At 44.6% G+C, this 17,414-nt stretch overlaps 1 protein-coding gene across 3 annotated transcripts in view; it reads left to right on the plus strand.

The window, feature by feature from the left end:
* Positions 1-17,414, plus strand: part of SCRIB (scribble planar cell polarity protein) — a 113,970-nt gene that overhangs the window by 93,870 nt on the left and 2,686 nt on the right. For 2 of the 3 annotated variants that reach the window (XM_075704909.1, XM_075704908.1), the window contains 8 exons: positions 869-1,037; positions 2,633-2,722; positions 3,031-3,219; positions 7,468-7,632; positions 8,316-8,455; positions 8,863-8,900; positions 9,751-9,825; positions 13,371-13,422. In XM_075704909.1, coding sequence (XP_075561024.1) covers positions 869-1,037; positions 2,633-2,722; positions 3,031-3,219; positions 7,468-7,632; positions 8,316-8,455; positions 8,863-8,900; positions 9,751-9,825; positions 13,371-13,422 — 918 coding nt within the window. The remainder of the gene's footprint in view (positions 1-868; positions 1,038-2,632; positions 2,723-3,030; positions 3,220-7,467; positions 7,633-8,315; positions 8,456-8,862; positions 8,901-9,750; positions 9,826-13,370; positions 13,423-17,414) is intronic. The other variant, XM_075704910.1, reaches the window with a different exon arrangement.

Raw genomic sequence — 17,414 nt, forward strand, 5'->3', positions numbered from 1 at the left:
ACCAGCATCTCCAGATCCCTTTCTGCAGGGCTGCTCTCCAGCCACTCCTCTCCCAGTTTATATTTGTGTCCAGAGTTACTCTGTTCTGGGTGCAGAATCTGCATTTGCTCTTGTAAAATGTCGTCATTGATGATTGCCCAATGTTCCAGTCTATCTAGATTGCTCTGCAAGGCCTCACGTCCCTTGAGAGAGTCAACAGAACCTCCCAGTTTGGTATCCTCAGCAAACTTGCTAATGGTGCATTCAACTCCTGCATCTAGGCTGTTGATAAAAATACTGAACAGAACTGGCCCTAGAATTGAACCCTGAGGAACACCGCTGGTGACTGGTTGCCTGCAGAATACCTGCCCGCAGACAGCAGCCTGCTCTCTGGCCCCTTTTGTCCTCATCCTCTTGTGACCTTTATGTCTGCCTGCCTAATGATTCCTCAGTCCACTGCCGTGTGTGGAGGCCCGTCACCAGCACTCCAGGCTTTGGCCCCTCCAGGAGGCGAGTGGGAAGATCGGAATCAACACGTGTGCAGATTCCTAGGGCTGGCCCCCTGTCTGGGGAAGGGGGCAGAAGAGTCTGCACACAACTTCCAGTTTGAGGATGAGTACACTCAGCATGATGAGCTGTTGGAAATCTGTTCTATAGAGTGTGCAGGAGTGGAAGTTTAGTGGAAGGAGGGACTGAGGGAATGATGTAGAGTTCATTACATCTGAAGCATGAATGGAGTGGAGGAGAAACAAAGGCATCCATGGAGAGGGTATGAACTTAAAACAGCACAAACTTGCAGGGATGATGAGCATAAGGACCTGTCCAGAGGTTGCATCCTTGTGGGGTTTTAGCGAGTGCTTTGTGGTATGAGTCTGTCTTATTTTGGCAGCTCGAAAACTGCAGCAGAAACGTACCCTTCTGTTGGAGGAAGAGGCCGAAGAGGATGAGATGGTAAAACAGGTGCCTGAGATGAGCATGCAGTCCAGTGTCATCATTGAAGGAGTTGAGTACAAGATTGAGAGACTAAATGGAAGGAACATCCAGGCTCCAGCAGCTCGGTAAGACAAGACTGGTAGCTCAGTACCACCCACATGTGTCAGAGGTGTCCCAGTATCAGTGATTTTCAGGGAAGAGGGCTGGGCAGTATTTCTTCTTCAGCACAGAAATGGGCAGGCTTTTCCAGCTCTTTCTTTTTAGAAAAATAGCTCCTTCAGCTGTGCACTTGGGTATGTAGAGATGTTGATTTTTAGGGATAGTTAATTCAACATAAGGCCTGATTCTGAAGCTAGGTTTAGGGTTTTTTTAGGCTTTTTTAGGTTTTTGTTTCCTGGTTCTCCTGGACTTGTCCTCCAGGTTGCCTTGATGTTGTTTTTCTAATTCTTGGGCACAGAACTGGGGAATGAGAAAAGGCTTCTCATAAGACTTCAGATAAAAATAAGGTTGCACTAGAATAAAGCTGAAGCTGTTCTTACCTGACTCTCTCTTCTGAGTCTTTGGTACGGACATTCTTCTCTTCACACTTTTACTGTCAGTCTTACAGTGGCTGAAAACACTTATCCTGTCATTTTGAATCTCATTTCTCTCCACTGTTTCTGTCCAGTCTCTGTTGAGGAACTTCTCACATAATGAATGCACTGAGTCCTACCTCCTGTGCTGACAGGGCAGCTCTAAGGAAGGACAGCAGCCAAATGCAAACCAGCTTCTTGGTTTGATGTGAAGGCCTACTTATCCCTACTGGTTTCATATTGAAATGTGGGAGGTTAGAGAACAGCAAGGCTGGATCTATCAGATGACCTTCAGTTGCTTATTTATTTATGCTTGAACAAAGGCGAGGCAGTGGAATAGACTTGAATTTGTGTTTCTTGAAATATTTTCTGTTATACTAGAACAGAAGCTGAAATTTAATCAAAATAAACCTAAGGAGTAAAAATAAGGGCTCAGATTCATGATAAACTTTCTCACTGCCAACTGAGCCACAGTAACTGTGTGCATGTTCTTAACCTGCGGAAAACAGGCTTGTGTGACCTTTCATTACAGGTTAAACTGAGTAGTATCTGCACATGCACAACTTAAGAGTGCAGATGGCAACTACATCTCAGCTGATCTGAAGTTTGCAGTAGTTGGTTATGAGCATAAAGCCTCAGCGTGTCAAGCAGTTGCACGTAGAGTGGCTACATTGAGAATAACTGTTCTGAGATCACTCAGAATTCATCCCTAGCCCAGATGTGCATTCACTTACAACCCAGGAGGGTCGTCCTTTGTTAACATTCATGCATATCTGACATCAGCAAAGGAAAAAGCTGGAAAGCCAGGCTGCCCATCACATAATGGCAGCTGGAAAGAGCCAGGCTAGAACTGTGCAAGAATTTGTCAGCAAACACGATGCATTACATTTGAAGAGTGTGTGTGTGTGTTAGTGGATGGTTGACCTCCAAATGAAGAAAATGAGTTCTGATGTTGGAGAGTGTGAACATTGATGAAACCAACAAGGAAATGCTTGCGGCAATGGAGAAGGAGCTATTGAGCAAAATCATTAAGGGTTGTGTCTTCAGACTGAACTAGCTGTTGCTTTCTGGGGCTTGGATCTGTTCTGAACCTTTCTCGGGTATGCCAGTCTGTGGTACTGTTAGCTGCCATGCTTGTTTTGCTGTAGGCCCTCTGAGGTCAATGAGAACAGCAGCTCGCTGAGGAATTCACTGGAAGAGGGAATCAAGCCTGAACAGAGAACCAACTCTGCGTCTGGGTAAGTGGATCAGCAATGTCCTTTGCCTAGGAGCTGCCAGATGATGGAGCAGATGGCTCCACCTTTTTAGCAGACATAGGGTATAAAAGGAAGGATTTTGTGGAGAAAGGGAAACTGTGATCAGAACCAGCTTCTTAAGAGAAACTCACCTGGTTTACGTCCTTCCATCTTCCAAGGTGACGTCCTTGGATATGGTACTAAACAGTAGATTAGGGGTGTCCGTCATCACCTTTTACCTTGAAAATAGGCAGATAAGAGTTGTGGTAGACCAGGCCAGCCTACCTCTCACTGTTTCTCTCTCTCCCCAGGTTGAGTCCATTATATCTTGGAGCAGGGGATCCAGTGGCACCTGTGCGGACAGCCAAAGCTGAACGGCGGCACCAAGAGCGATTGCGAATGCAGAGTCCTGAGCTTCTGAGTGGTCAAGAAAAGGAGCTTTCTCCAGCCGAACGTCGTGCTCTGGAGGCAGAGAAACGAGCAATGTGGAGGGCGGCACGGTGAGACAGAAGAACCTTCACTGTTCTCTTTGCTAGGCTAGTTCAGGAAAAGGGGACCTGCTGCATGTCTTTTGGATTATGTGGTATTAAAAACAGGGAATAAACAAGCCTTCCTAAGTCAGATGTTAGGGGAAGTTATATAGTATCTGTTCAAACAGTGCAAAGCATCCGCCGCTTGACTGAGCTCATCTGCTTCTGACAGCTACGTGGGTGAGATGTCTCTTACACTTCAAGTGCTTGCACGATTGTGAAGACAGTGGAGTTTTATAAAACACATAACTTGAACACCATTATGTGATGGTGAATGTATTCCTTTCCTCTCAGCACACAGCTTCCCACCTCCTTTGTAACACATGAAAAAGACTATATTTATTGAAGCTGCAAGGTGACATACTCAAAATGAAAAATGGAAAGAGCATTTCACATATCCAGTGTTGCTAGACTGGAAAACACTGAAGCCAAGAAATTAGCAAGACAAGAGCATTCTTATCCACAGAAGCTGTTTCATCAGCTATGAAAGAGTGATTAAAAATTGTTTTGGAAGAAAGAGAACTTTCTAGCTCAGAACTTAAGACTTGAAGCTAGTCCAGGCATTTACTGTGTCATACAATTCCTTTCAAAAATTAGTCAAGCTGCTCCTATAACTAATTATAGTTTTCTTCCCATAATGTCCCTGTAGGGGGCATTCAAAGAACAATCTGAAATAGTCTCTTTTGGGATTTGAATGAGAGCTTTTAGAGGAACAGGGCTGCTAGTGACTCATCCTTGCCAGCCTGTTAGGTAAGACGCTGGAGGGATTACTGTGAGTTGTGATACCACTTGGAAATTCCAGTGTTTGTGCTTAGACATGGATGATAATGGTGCTGTTGTCTTCTGGGGAGGTTCTGAGGATGAAGAAACACATAGCGGAATCCTCAATGAGAGCTGGCTAATTATCTAGGGCTTTGAGGGTACAAAGCTTCCCACTGTTACCTGATCATGTAACAGATCTGCTTATGGTTTATTTAGAGCTGGATTAATGTTCCTAGTATCAGGGCTTTTGCCCTTCAAGAAAAACTTTCTTGGTGTGCTCCAACTCTTTGCCTTGGATGAGTCCTTTGCCTGGTCTGTCTCAGCTGGAAACTTTTTTCTGAAGCACTGCCTTAGTTTCACTGCACTGCCCTAGTTTCACTGCACTGCCCTGTCATGTCAGAAAGCTTGAACAGGTCACTGGAAAGCCTGTTTGTTATATGGAACCTTGATTGGGAAGAGATTGATTTCTGTCATCCTGTAGAATGTTTGTTAGACCTTTTGAAGCTGGCCCTGCTTTGAGCAGCTTTTGGATCAGATGACCTCCAGAGGTCCCTTCCAACCTGAATTACTGTGAGTCTATACTTAGTATTCTCTCCTTCCCTGGCTCCCCACTAATGGGGATGCCTGCATACAGGCAGAGTGATGAGTCAGGATGCCAACAGAGTGTGCGCTGGCAGGATTGTTTCTGCCCTGTGCTATTGTTTCATGCTCCAAATACTGTGGGATTCTGTCTGCTGCTCTGAGTCACTGAATGTTCTGCTGTATTTGGCATCTCACGCCTGTCCTAGTTGATGCTGTTCCCATGGTTTCTGTGTCACAACTTTTCAGGTGGCATCACTTGCAAATGGAAGTTCTGCATTTTCATATTAAGCCAGGAACAACCCTTTTACAAAAGTACAAATGGAAAAGAATTTGTAAACGGTGCCTGCCAAAACAGACGAATTGCCCTTGTGTTATAGGGCTAGAAGCTGCACAGGTGTTGTGGAGCCAAATGTGTGCTTACAAACAATCGCTCAGAAGAGGCTGGCTGGGACTGAGTTGACCAGATCCAAATTCTTGCTCTGGCATATACTTCCTTATGACATTGGACAGATCACCGAGTCCCTCTGTGCTGCAGATGCATGGAGAGAGGACTGTAATAGCACTTCTCTGTCTCACAGGAAGGCTATGAGTGTGGAATACATTAAAAACCGACTGTCAATGTGATGCTGTGTAAGCACCACAGTGTCATCAGGAGTAGACATCTTGCACAGAGCTGCTGCTTAGTCTTTGCACCTAAAAAAAAAAAAAACCCTCCATTGTTGTATTTGATCCAACAAAACAGAAGTTGTCAGTCAGGCTTCTCCTCCTGAAAATCAACATCACTGTGCTTGGAGAGACAGTAGAGACTGATCTGTCATCTCTTCCCAATTAAATACATAGGATTTTCTCTCCCTCGTGCCTCTACTTCCCATGCATATTTTTCATACAATGGGGCAGGCTTTATGAGGTAATGTCAGCTCTGATTCCTCCTAATCCTAAGCATTAACATATCCAAGGAATGCTGTAATAAAAGCTTTGTTTAAGGTGGGTGTAGAAAGGAGAAACATGACATTGCCTGTGCAAACCTTTGAAAGCAAAACCATTACAAGGACATGTCACAGAATGTACACCACTTGCCTCAAGACCCTGTGTTCTTCCATGAACCTGTTGCTGATGTCAGCAAATAAAGAAATCTGAAAGGGGGGGGGAGCAGGGCAGGATTTTTTTAGGTGATCATGTGATTTGTTCTTGTAACATTACTGTACATCTGACTTGGCTTTTGGGTTAGCTAGGATTTTGTTGAAATTGCTTAGGGCACAGTAAAAGTTCTACATTACACTGTAGAAGGGTTAGTGAGTGTTGAGTGTAGTGGTTTTGTCCGCTATGGGCGGGAGAGAGATCCCTGCATTCCAAACCTTCAGTCTCTTCTCGTCTAAGCCTGTTTTGTTCATGGAAAATGAACTAGTGAAGGGAGAGCCTTTTAGAGGTAAGAATACATGACAAGAAGCAGCTACTTGCAGCTGTCTTGTTTTTCAGTTATCAGATCCAGTGTTACTGTTTTTAAGTTCTGTAGACCAGGTCCTCAGCTCCACTTTGCTTCTGATACCAAGGTGTAGCTTTTTATTCCGTTCTTAGAGGAGTGCCTGGCTGATTCCTTGGGTAGGGTTGAGGCCTTGCTTATTTTGGCATTGGCAGGAATCAGTCAGTCACCATAATGTGCTACTTTTTGTAAGACAAGGATGGACTGTTCCCTGCTACCACAGATCTCCCAGGATGATCTGGTCGTCTTAGGATCCCTCTTCTAGAACTGCTAGAGCAGGCACAGTGACATGATGACAACCAGGGCTCAGGTCTTATTTCTAGAGGCCCCCCGGCAGCACTACATGTGCTGTGTGGGAGGGAGGACTGTATTGCCCTGCACGTGGTGCTGCAGCCTCACTAACCTGTATTTTCTTTTAAGTGCATGCCACTGATTTTATTTCTTTCTTTCTAATCGTCTGTCTTCTGCTTCTTTCCAGTTCTCTGGTCTGTGTGCTGTCACTCGTGACCCCATCAGTTTGCACCTTCTTGGGCCTTCCTTTTTCTCCCTGTGTCATCAGTGCTCTGCCAGGACATGTGATGCGTCCCCCCTTCCCCCCCACCACACACCCCTGTGCTCTGTTGGGACAAACACACTGGGACCCATGCGACATAAGTGTTCTGGGCACACGCAACCACTGGCATTTGTGCCGTAGGAAGAGTGTGATTAAGAAGGCACAGCCACACATTGAGGGGGGCACGTGTGCAGCAAGGACTGTATGCATCTTGGCAGTTTTCCTACCATGCACATGCTATTTTACAGATGCACTCACCTCTTCAATTGCATGTGTTCCAGGGCCTGTGGCAAACAGACCCTCCATAATGTGCTTGTCCATTTTGCTTCCCTTTTTTTGTGGTGAAACAAAGGTGCATGCTAACAGGTGGTCAGATATATGTATGCAAGTGTACGCTAAGAGACTATCAAATGCATGCACGCACACTCACTCATGTCCTGTACTCCCTCAGTTTCACCCATACACATGTACACACTTCTTTGTAACTATCATCTCCTGGGCCTTTTCCGTTGGTCTGCTGGGTGTTTCTAGTCCTCTCCTCCAAGCCCGTGAGGAGCGCGGTCCCTAGATGCTGAGACTCTGAAGGCTAATGCTTCTGGGCACATCGTCCCAGATTACCCTCTGGAGGTTCCTGCTTCTTCTGCAGCAGTTGGTGTAGGACAGGATCAGATACAGGACACTTTTAATCAAGTCTACCCCTATATCAGACCCATGTTTCTCCTTGCCAGGATATGTTCCTGTATCTGTTTCTTTCTTTCCCTGCACTTGTCCGCTGCAATGTTCATCACCGTCATCTCCTCTTCCTCTTCCTCCTCTTCCTCCTCCTCTTCCTCCTCCTCAGATCCTCAGCTCTTGAAGACAGTATTAAACAGTACGAGCAGGATCTGGCCAGGAAGCTGTACCAGTCCCGACAGTGGGCACCTGCTCCCGGGGCCAGGCCAGCTCAGATGTCTAGTCCAATGCAGAGTCACGCCTCAAGAATCCCTGGGTCAGGAAGCCAATCCAGGTGTGCACAGCCCCCTCCCTGCCAGCTGCATGCTCAACAGTCCTGTCTGTATCCCTACATCCTAATGCGGTGCTCCCAGCTGTGGCCTGCTACGGGTAGGGAGGAAATTTTAGTGGTTGCTGGTGTTCATTTCCCTGAGGTCCCACAGACTACTGGCAGTTGTCTCAATGAGAATGAGGGGGGATGCTGGGTCTGTTTGGTTGGGAGAAGGGAGCGGACATGTCTGAGGGCTGAGCCCACTTTTTCTTAGCTATTTTATAATCCTCCTGATGGCTGAAGAGGGTTAACATGCAACACACTGAGAGCACAGAGAAGAGTAAAGCCCTGAGAACTGATCCTACTCGTTTGAGCCCATGCAGTTCCTTTCCCAGCTTGGGTTGCTCTCCCATCCTATCTGGCACCTCTGGAAAGGCCTGCAGCTTCTCAGTGCGTTGATGCTTAGCTCTAGGCTCTGTCTGTTCAACACATATGATGGCATGGGTGTTTTAGGATGATGGCAAAGCAAGCTGTTCTCTCCTGCTTTGAAAGTCTGTCTGCCTCAGGGAACCAAGGGTGCTTAATTTTGCCTTTCTGCGCTCAGCCTGTTGACTGTGGTCTGGCTGCTGGGCGCAGAAGGCGGCATTATCTCTTAGTGACAAGGCAATGTCTGATGTCTTTTTCTCCCTCCCTCATTTCCGAGGCAGGATGAAATCACTTGAACAGGATGCTCTTAAAGCCCAAATGGTTATTGCCAAGTCCAAGGAGGGGAAAAAACGCAGCACACTGGAGCAGCTGGCAGAGTCACCTTCACCTGTTCCTACCCCATCACCAACACCACTGGAAGGTACAGTGTAGCTATCTCTGCCTCTGAGGAAAGAAGTTAATGCTTCTCTAGCTTAACTTGCTTGAAAGCAGGCTTGTTGAAAGCAATTTCCTCCTTCAGCCTAGATTGGAAAGTCCTTTGTGGCATATGACATCTCTCAGCATAGGGGATGGGCCTGATCTATAGAAGATGTGAGAGAACATCGAGGTATGGTTCCAGGGAACCAGAGCAGAAATAAAACCAGTATCACGACTTTAAAAAAAAAAAAAAAAACAGGAGAGAGGCATGTGTTCTGAGAAGGCAGCGTCTTTCCTGAGCATAGTCTTTTATCACACTTAAATGCTGCTAAATGGAAGGGGCAGATATGGGGAGGTGTTGTATGTAATACAGCCATTCACTAAATAGTGCTTTTCTGTCATCTTTTGCAGATTGCAGTCCCAGAAGCGTCACTTCACCGGGAAGGCTGGTATGACATACTTCTGCTTGGTTTTGTTATCTCACCCGTAATCCTGGGATTTCTCGGTTACTCAGCTTGGGTGTGGACTGGGCATCTGGGCCATGGGATCCTTACTTAAATACTTAAGCCAGGTCTGGCTGCATGATATACAGAATTGTGAAGAGGGCACAGTGGATGGAGCTCTGCCATACCCATTGCTAGAGGCATCCCCCCCTTTTTTGCAACTACAATGTAACGTCTGTGTTCTGTTTCCCTGTTTTATTTTTTCATCCCTTTCTTGGTTCTTCATCTCCTTGTTCAGAAACCCTTGGCCTCTTGTTTCCTCAGCAGCATAAAACTGAGGACGTTAGCTGATGTCAGCATTTTCATTTTTCTAAGCACTATATAAATGCAACAGGACATTGTTGCAGAGAACTGTCAAAATTAGTAAGACAACAAACGGAAGAGTGGGAGCAGCTGCACAGAGAGGGGACCTGGTTTTGCCCAAGGTCACACAATACAGCCAACTCTGGATTGAAATCGTGACTGTGCTACAGCTATCAGGAATCTTGCCACGAATTTTCCCATGAAAATAGGTTTCCTGCCTAACTTGGTTTGCATGCGCATTTTACTGGAGCACATAATGTTTTCTGTGCAACTTGGAACCCCTGTCCTGACACCAGAATAGCTAAAAAGACAGTGTCCCAGAGATGCCTCATTTTCAGAGGCTATATCCAGAAACTCTTGGCACTAACTGAGAATGACGCTTTGCTTCTGCTTTTATCTCTGCATATGTTGCTCAGCTTGCTGCTGGTTTTCCATCTATTTCTCTCCTCTTACTCTCTCTTCTCTGTTTCTTCTCTTTTGCTGTCCCTTCTAGTCCATGTCTGAAAAGAAGTTTGACTACCGGGAATTTGCTGCTATTCCTTCCTCCAAACCTGTTTACGAAATCCAGGTATAAACTGCATGCTAAAACATGTATTAATTGGTTAGGGCTTGATTTGATGGAAGTGCCTGCACGTGAAGTGATGACCTTCAGAGCAGAGGTTGAATGATTTGAGGAAGTCCTCTCCAAAGGCCCTGTCTATGTGGGAGGCAATGACAACCAGCCATGCTGTATAACTGAGGGTTTATTGGAGACTTCAGTCAAGTGGAATTGTGAAAAAGTTGGTCCAGACGGTTTTAAAATTGGCAAAAGCTTTGCAAATATAAAGCAGCTACATCTTCACCTTAGTTGAGCCTGAAATATTTTTAAGTGAAAGATGAGAACTAAAAGGGAAGAAAACACTATAGAAATGATTGCCAACAAATTGCAAATTGGAGCAAATGTTAACTTTGGACTGGAATGTATCCAGCATCCTGCACAAGAAGCAGCTGTGGTGACAATTCTCATATGTTGTAACTCAGCTGTAGATGAACTGTGAAGTAATCACGTGGTAAGAGCACACCAAGTTTTGAGAGTGAGTGCCATGGCGAGGTTCTTCTCCTTCCTGAAAGAACCTCATTTCATTTAAGCTACTTTGTCATAGAATCACAGAATGGCTGAGGTTTGAAGGGACCTCTGGAGGTCATCTTGTCCGACCACCCCTGCTCAAGCAAGGCCACGTGGAGCCAGTTGCTCAGGACTGTGAACGGCTTTGGTCTTATTGTCTGGGTTAGTCATTAACAGATTGCATTTGTGACAGCTGATTTAAGCAGATACTGTATGTCTGTAATTTTTTTTTTTTTTAGGTGCTTTTTTAGCTTTACATAAAGACAATGAAGCAGATACCTGCAGTTAAGTTTGTGTTGTGTGTGGAGAGCTAGCAAGTACGTGCTGGGCTTTAACTTGCTGTCACGACACAAAGATGCCAGGTCCAAGGTGTCATTCTCAAAGCCAGGCTGACTTTAGCAGACTTGCAGTTTGAGGATTCTCAGGCAGTTATACATTATTTGATGCTGACTCCTTTCACTAGTGGTATTGCTCAGCCCTTGGTAGTCTGTCATCTTTTTCTCTAAGAATCCCTTGCCTTTGGGGATGTGCACCTGTCCAGGTTCTATACCAAGTGAGTTAGAGGGCTGGCTACTCGAGCCCCAGTGGCAGCTCTGGACTACCTGCGTTTCCCCAAGCCTCTGCTGAGGCCACAGCTGAGAAGGTGCCTCCAACGGAGGCTGCACCTCCAAGTCATCAGGCAGTTGCAGTGCAGTAATTAAGAGACTGTATTTCTTCCTGGTCATAGTTGCACAACTATGTCATTCGCTTTGGATCAGCGTGGTGCTATTGGGCTGGGCTGTGTTCCTCAGCAATGCATGCCAAAGTCATCACAGCCCCCTGTGCTCTGCTCTCTGCTGTTCATGAAGAGCATGACTTCTACCACACATTTGCTTTATTTCTAAAGCACTAAATGGGCTGAGATCATCCCCCCTCTTTCCTGCCTCTTCCAGTTTTGCTGCTTGCACAAAATAGGCAAGTTTATATGGAAATGAGGGCTTCTTGCACTCTCACAGCTGTGAAACTTCTCTAAAGCTTTCCATATAAGTGTATAGAGCCACCATCCTTTATCCTGCAACTAAAGAAAAATTAAGCTACTCCTCCCTTGTGCTCTTGAGCTGAGCAAGAAGACCCGTAAAAGATAGATTTTGATCAGTAGTGGCCAGAACTTTCAGATTAATTTGGCATTATTAAGCTTGCTGAATAGTGAGCTCTTCTGAAACCCTATCCTTACCTTTGTATAGCTCAGAGAAGTGTTGAGCTCACTATAAGTATTGTGTACAAACCTAGAAAGAGTAGTAGAAGTAGCAAATGCAGCCACTTCTTTTGAAGTAAACAGAATACCTCAACAGAACACTTTGACCTTTCTATCCTTGAAGCACTACATACAGCTAGATTAAATGCTCTATTTCAGTAAAATAAATAGGGCTTGGGATATTTATGCCTGTCCCCAGTCGTGCTGATTTGCAAGCCACCTCAAGTTCATGACCATGAGCAAAGTTGTTTTCTCATGGTGTTGTCACTCCAATCTGATGAAGTACACACAGGTCTGGTTGTTGGAGTGGTCTTCATTTTACGAAGGCTTTAAAATTACCAGGCGCTGGTGGAGTTTCATGATTGTCACTTAGCCATTTCTCCAAAGCTGTCTCTGCCATCTGTTGGGATGTAACATAGAATCATGGAATCGTTTAGGTTGGAAAAGACTTTTAAGATTACCCAGTCCAACCATTAACCTACACTACCAAGTCCACACTAAACCAATCAAGGGTAGAGTAGCAATTTCATGTTTCCTGGCTTGGTGGCTGGATTATTTATAATGAAAGTAAAAACTAGGAATCATTGAGATTGGAAAGGACCCTAAGATCATCAGTCCAACCATCAACCCAACACCACCATGCCCAGTAAACCATGTCCCAAAGTGCCACGTCTGCACGTTTTTTTTGAACACCTCCAGGGATGGAGACTCTACCACCTCCCTGGGCAGCCTGTTCCAATGCTTGACCACCCTTTCTGTGAAGAAATTTTTCTTAATATCCAACCTAAACCTCCCCTGGCGTGACTTGAGGCCATTTCCTCTTGTCCTATCGCTAACTACTTGGGAGAAGAGACCACCACCCACCTCACTGCCCCCTCCTGTCAGGCAGCTGTAGAGAGCGATAAGGTCTCCCCGCAGCCTCCTCTTCTCCAGGCTGAACAATCCCAGTTCCCTCAGCCGCTCCCCACCAGCCCTGTGCTCCAGACCCTTCACCAGCTTCCTTGCCCTTCTCTGAACACGCCCCAGCACCTCAATGTCTTTCTTGTATTGAGGGGCCCAAAACTGGACACAGTATTCCAGGTGCGGCCTCACCAGTGCCGAGCACAGGGGCACAATCACCTCCCTGCTCCTGCTGGCCACACTATTCCTGATACAAGCCAGGATGCTGTTGGCCTTCTTGGCCACCTGGGCATACTGCTGGCTCATGTTCAGCCGGCTGTTGACCAATGCCCCCAGGTCCTTTTCCGCCAGGCAGCTTTCCAGCCACTCTTCCCCAAGCCTATAGCGTAACTGCTTCCTATCCCACATCAGTTCTCTATACATACCTGAATATAAAGAAGAAAGTTGATTTTGCATAAGAAGCTAGGCCTGGGAACAGTGTAGATGCAGAATTAGGACCCAAGACTCTCAAGGAAACGTAGCCTTGTGTCTTGGGTCTCCTCCCATGTTTCTACTCATTTTCTATAGTCTATGCTTTCTGCCTTTTATGTCACTTTCTATCCTCTCCTCCACACACACACAAAGTAAAAGGAGGAGCGCTTTGATGGGCAGACACACGCCTCATCTGCAATTTGGGCAATGGGCTGCTTGACTTCAGCACAAAGGATTAATGTTGTAATCATGTGGATTCACTGAGGGTCATGCCCTGGCTGCTGTATTACCAGCGCCTTCGAGGGCAAAAGGTTCTCTGTAGCGTATTGGAAGGTTGGGGGTGGGGAGTTACCTGGCACTAGTGTTACAGAGGTGGATGCTCATGTGTTCTGTTCTCTTCCAGTCACCTGATGCAGCTGATGACCTCAGATACATAGATGACAGAAATAACTCAGGTAAGCTCATGGCCAAAGGAGTTGTCTTTTGTACTACTTGCTTCCCACCATGGTTCTAGAGGGTTCCCCTTTGCCTGCTTGTGGAATCAACCCTGAGGACTTCAACTTCTTGCTGCCTGAAGCAATGTCCTATTTTGTCCATTCTAGAATGAGACCTCCAAACTTGCCACGTTCAGTTTTGGGTAGGATATTTGCATTGTGGTTTAGTGATGGCTAATTTGCTGAGAATGGTGTGTAACATGCATGCCTAGTTTTCTTCTGGTTTTGTGTTCTGGAGCAAAGAGTGGTAGTAGAATGTGGGTGGGAAGTTTTGGCCTCTGTCACCTGCTGTAAGTGGATAACGTCCGTTGTTCAGGGTCTGCCTTGTGCCTCTTTTGCTAGAGCAAAGAATCTTGCTGCCTGCAGCAGGCAGCTGCAGATAAATTCATCCTGGCTTAAGACTTGAGAGCATTTGGGTGCTTGAGTACCCAGGTGACTCTCGAAGTCTAAGCTTCTGGATCTGTGTGTACGGCCACCTAAATAAACAGTAATTCAAGCTCTGCTGTACCCCTTCAGGCTGGCCTAGCTATGGTATATCTTTCTGTCCCCAGCTATAATAGACAGGCTCGGACTATCTCCCGCTTCATTCTAGGTGGGTGTAGTAGTAGTGTGGAGCTCAGCAGGGCCTGCTTGCTCCTTAGGAGTACATCTGTTTCCTCCAACAGTTGATGCTGGCTTTCTTCTTCCTGTTTTGCAGCTATTTTTTCCCCCTTTATTTTACACAAGGAACAGTTTCTCTCTTGATTTTATCTTGGCAAATCTCTCGTGAGTAAAGGCTGCACTCCAGGCAGCTGATGCATGTATGGGCCATTTCCAGAAGGATGTTCTGCTGCAGAGATACTCAAGAAAAACTTACTTTCCTGAGAACAGCATCGTTCTTCATCCCTCGGAGTAAACCTCTCAACCCTGGGTTATTCTCTTGAGGTAGTCCATTCAGTCAGCGTACATAACTAGGAGGTCACTGAAGGGTTAGGAAATAATCAGCAATTGCTTAGGGGCTTCAGACCTCACTATTGCCTGTCATTGGTCTGTTGGGCTCTCAAACAGAATAAAAGCCATAAAGAAAAGTGTGGTGCTCTATCAAGCATTTTTTAACTCAGTCCTTAGTCCTTCAGTAATCCTTGAGTCACCACTGTGACAGTCACAGGCTGTGATGTGTGTGAGGCACCAAAAAAATGCAGGTTTTCCAAAATCAGTTTGGAAGGACAGCAGATGAAGATACAACTAAGCTCTTTTGGTATGGGACAAAGCTCTCAAGTTTTTTTTAGATATATTTCCGCCTCCCCTTTCCCCATCTCGTTCTTCCAGGCAGCGTAGCATTCCAGCCGACATACAGATTTTTATTTTTTCATAGATTTTGGCAACTCATAACATCTGTATGAGGAATTTAAAAAAATCCTCCTTCTTCCGCATCAGTTCCAGCCTCCTGCTAGGCCTGTCTTTGTCTCTTTTCAGATATCCTTCTCAGAACATGTGGAGAAAATATTTGGAATAAAATATTTCTCTGGGAAAATACTTGGGAATTGGAGTGATTTTTACTTGCATTTTTCTTTACCGTAAAAGGAAAAGCAAAGGAAACCAGTTACCAAAGATCAAAGGAGTATCATGCTGACCTAGTTCAAAACAACACTGTGTGTGTGCCTTCTCCTGCTGCCCCCCAGCTTCATTTGCGACTCCCAGCATCTCAGGCACCAATTTGACATATCCTATCAGGACTTTCACTTCTGTGTGTATTTAATACAGCTTTAAAGAGATCTAATTGCTACAATTAGTGACACCTTTTCTCTGTACACCTCTACACACCCTGGGAATTTTAATCAGAATTATCCTTGATCATGGCATTATGGCTTTTTGATCATATGGTAAACTCATAAGCAATTCCTAAACTTTATGCTAGAAAAGCATTACAACAGAAACTCTGAAGATAGCTTACTGCTGACTGCAGGAAAGCATTAGCATATCTCTCTTCCAAACATTTTTCAAAGCACACCATTTTCTTCTTGTCCATTGCAGACGGGCTCTAAGAAATAGTTCTTTCCATTCTCGGGTCTGACTTCATGGTCATCATCTTTTAAATGTGTTTAAAAACATTTATTCCAAGATTTTAAAGAGGCCGTGAAGTTATTGAACTACATAATAGCATTCTTAGGGTGGAACCATGCTATGTGTTTGCTTTATGACATAACTTTTCCAGATCACTTAGAGCTAGAGTATTTTGCTTTCCAATCTTATAACCATCAGGTTGCAGAAATACACCCTTGATAACTTTGTATTGCACTTATTACTGGATTACCTACTTATGCTATGTAAGAAACTACTTTTGTCTTCATGGTCTTTGTCCACCCGGGATGTCTAATGTGTACAGCAACTTATACAGGGAAGGTATCTTTTTATCCCACACCGGACTAGTCACAACTATTACTAGTTTTGGCTAGGACTTGGCTCAGTAGCTCATATACACATAGGAATGGAAGATGATCTCTCCACCTTCTTGTATTGTTAATTTATCCCCATCCAGCCTTTTTAGCTACATCTCTACTCCAAAGACTTGCATCCACCCTTTTGTTCTCCAGGCTTCCATTTTACAGATTCTTTCCCACCAAAATGCCAAAACTTCACAAAACGAGAATCTCTAGATTCATACTAGTTGCAGTGCCTGTGCTCTCTTCCAGTATTTTCTGATTTCTCTCATAGGATAGGAAGCATGTAAGGGAGGCTTGTACTGGTTCAGAATATACCACTATCCTGTTTGGCTGGAAGTGAGTTCTTAGGGAAAGAAATAGAGAAAATGAGCTTGCATAGGTGCATATTCTCAATTTTCTGTAATCACCTATTAAGTAGGGATATCTTGAGCCAGGTATTGTATCTAGATCATCAGTGGAATGATCCTCTATAAAATTGTCTAGAATTTTTTTTTTTTTAAATCTTTCATGACGCTTTGTGGCATCGAGTTCCATAATTAGGCATTTTTTCTTTACTTTAATTCTGTTTCTTGACAATTTTCTTGGGTCTTCTTGGATGCAGTGAATAACTATGTCTTATTCACTCTTTCTGTACCATTCATGTAAGCCAGTATCATCTCAGTTATCTTTCTTCCACGCTGAAGAATCCTAGTTCTTCTTTGTGGGAATCGTCCCCAGATCCCTCTGGACCTTTTTTATTTAATCTATGCGATTTTTAAGGTAGAGAAGGAGAACAGGACTGCTTGCAGTATTGCAAATGTAGGTATACGATGAGAAGGTGTTCTCTATGTTCTCCCATCTTTTCCAATATCTAATCCTCAAAAGTGAAACGGTATTGCTGACAAGTGTGCTAGTGTTTTCAGAAAGCTCCTCCTAATGACTACAGAATCATAATCTCATTTGAAGGATGTTGCGTTTTATATGCAATCGGGATTATAATACTTTTATTGACCTTAAGCATCATCCAATAGCGTAAAAATAAACTTACTAAGTCAGCACGAGGTTCTGACTAGTCGATACTGTGTCTGATGCAAGCCACTGGGAATGCCAAGAAAATAGCATAAAAGAAGAAAAGCATAAAGTGATTCCTTCCAGAATACTACTCCAGGCTACAACAATCTGAGTTTTAGTACTTTCTAAGCCAGAGGTCTTTAATTTTAGAGTTGTTTGTTTCTTTCTTGAATCTATTCACATTTGCAGTAAATTTCACCTTCCACATCAGTGCCCAGTCAACTCTGTAAAATCCTAATACCCTTTTTTGTAGTTGAGTTTCATTGGACTACCCTGATATACAGCTTGGTATCATCAGCAGTTTCTCTCAATACAGTCTTCATCACTTCTCATTAGTTACCGAATACTGACCCTAATACAGATAACTGCTCTATGTTGTAATAGCAGGTAATATCTTTCTGCACTTTTTCTGTGTTTTAACTACTTATTTACTAAAGGACGTGCCTTCTTACCCCATAGCAGCTTGTTCTCGTTAGGAGC

The sequence above is a fragment of the Pelecanus crispus genome, chromosome 2, assembly GCF_030463565.1.
Source record: "Pelecanus crispus isolate bPelCri1 chromosome 2, bPelCri1.pri, whole genome shotgun sequence".
In the NCBI taxonomy this organism is placed as follows: Eukaryota; Metazoa; Chordata; class Aves; order Pelecaniformes; family Pelecanidae; genus Pelecanus; species Pelecanus crispus.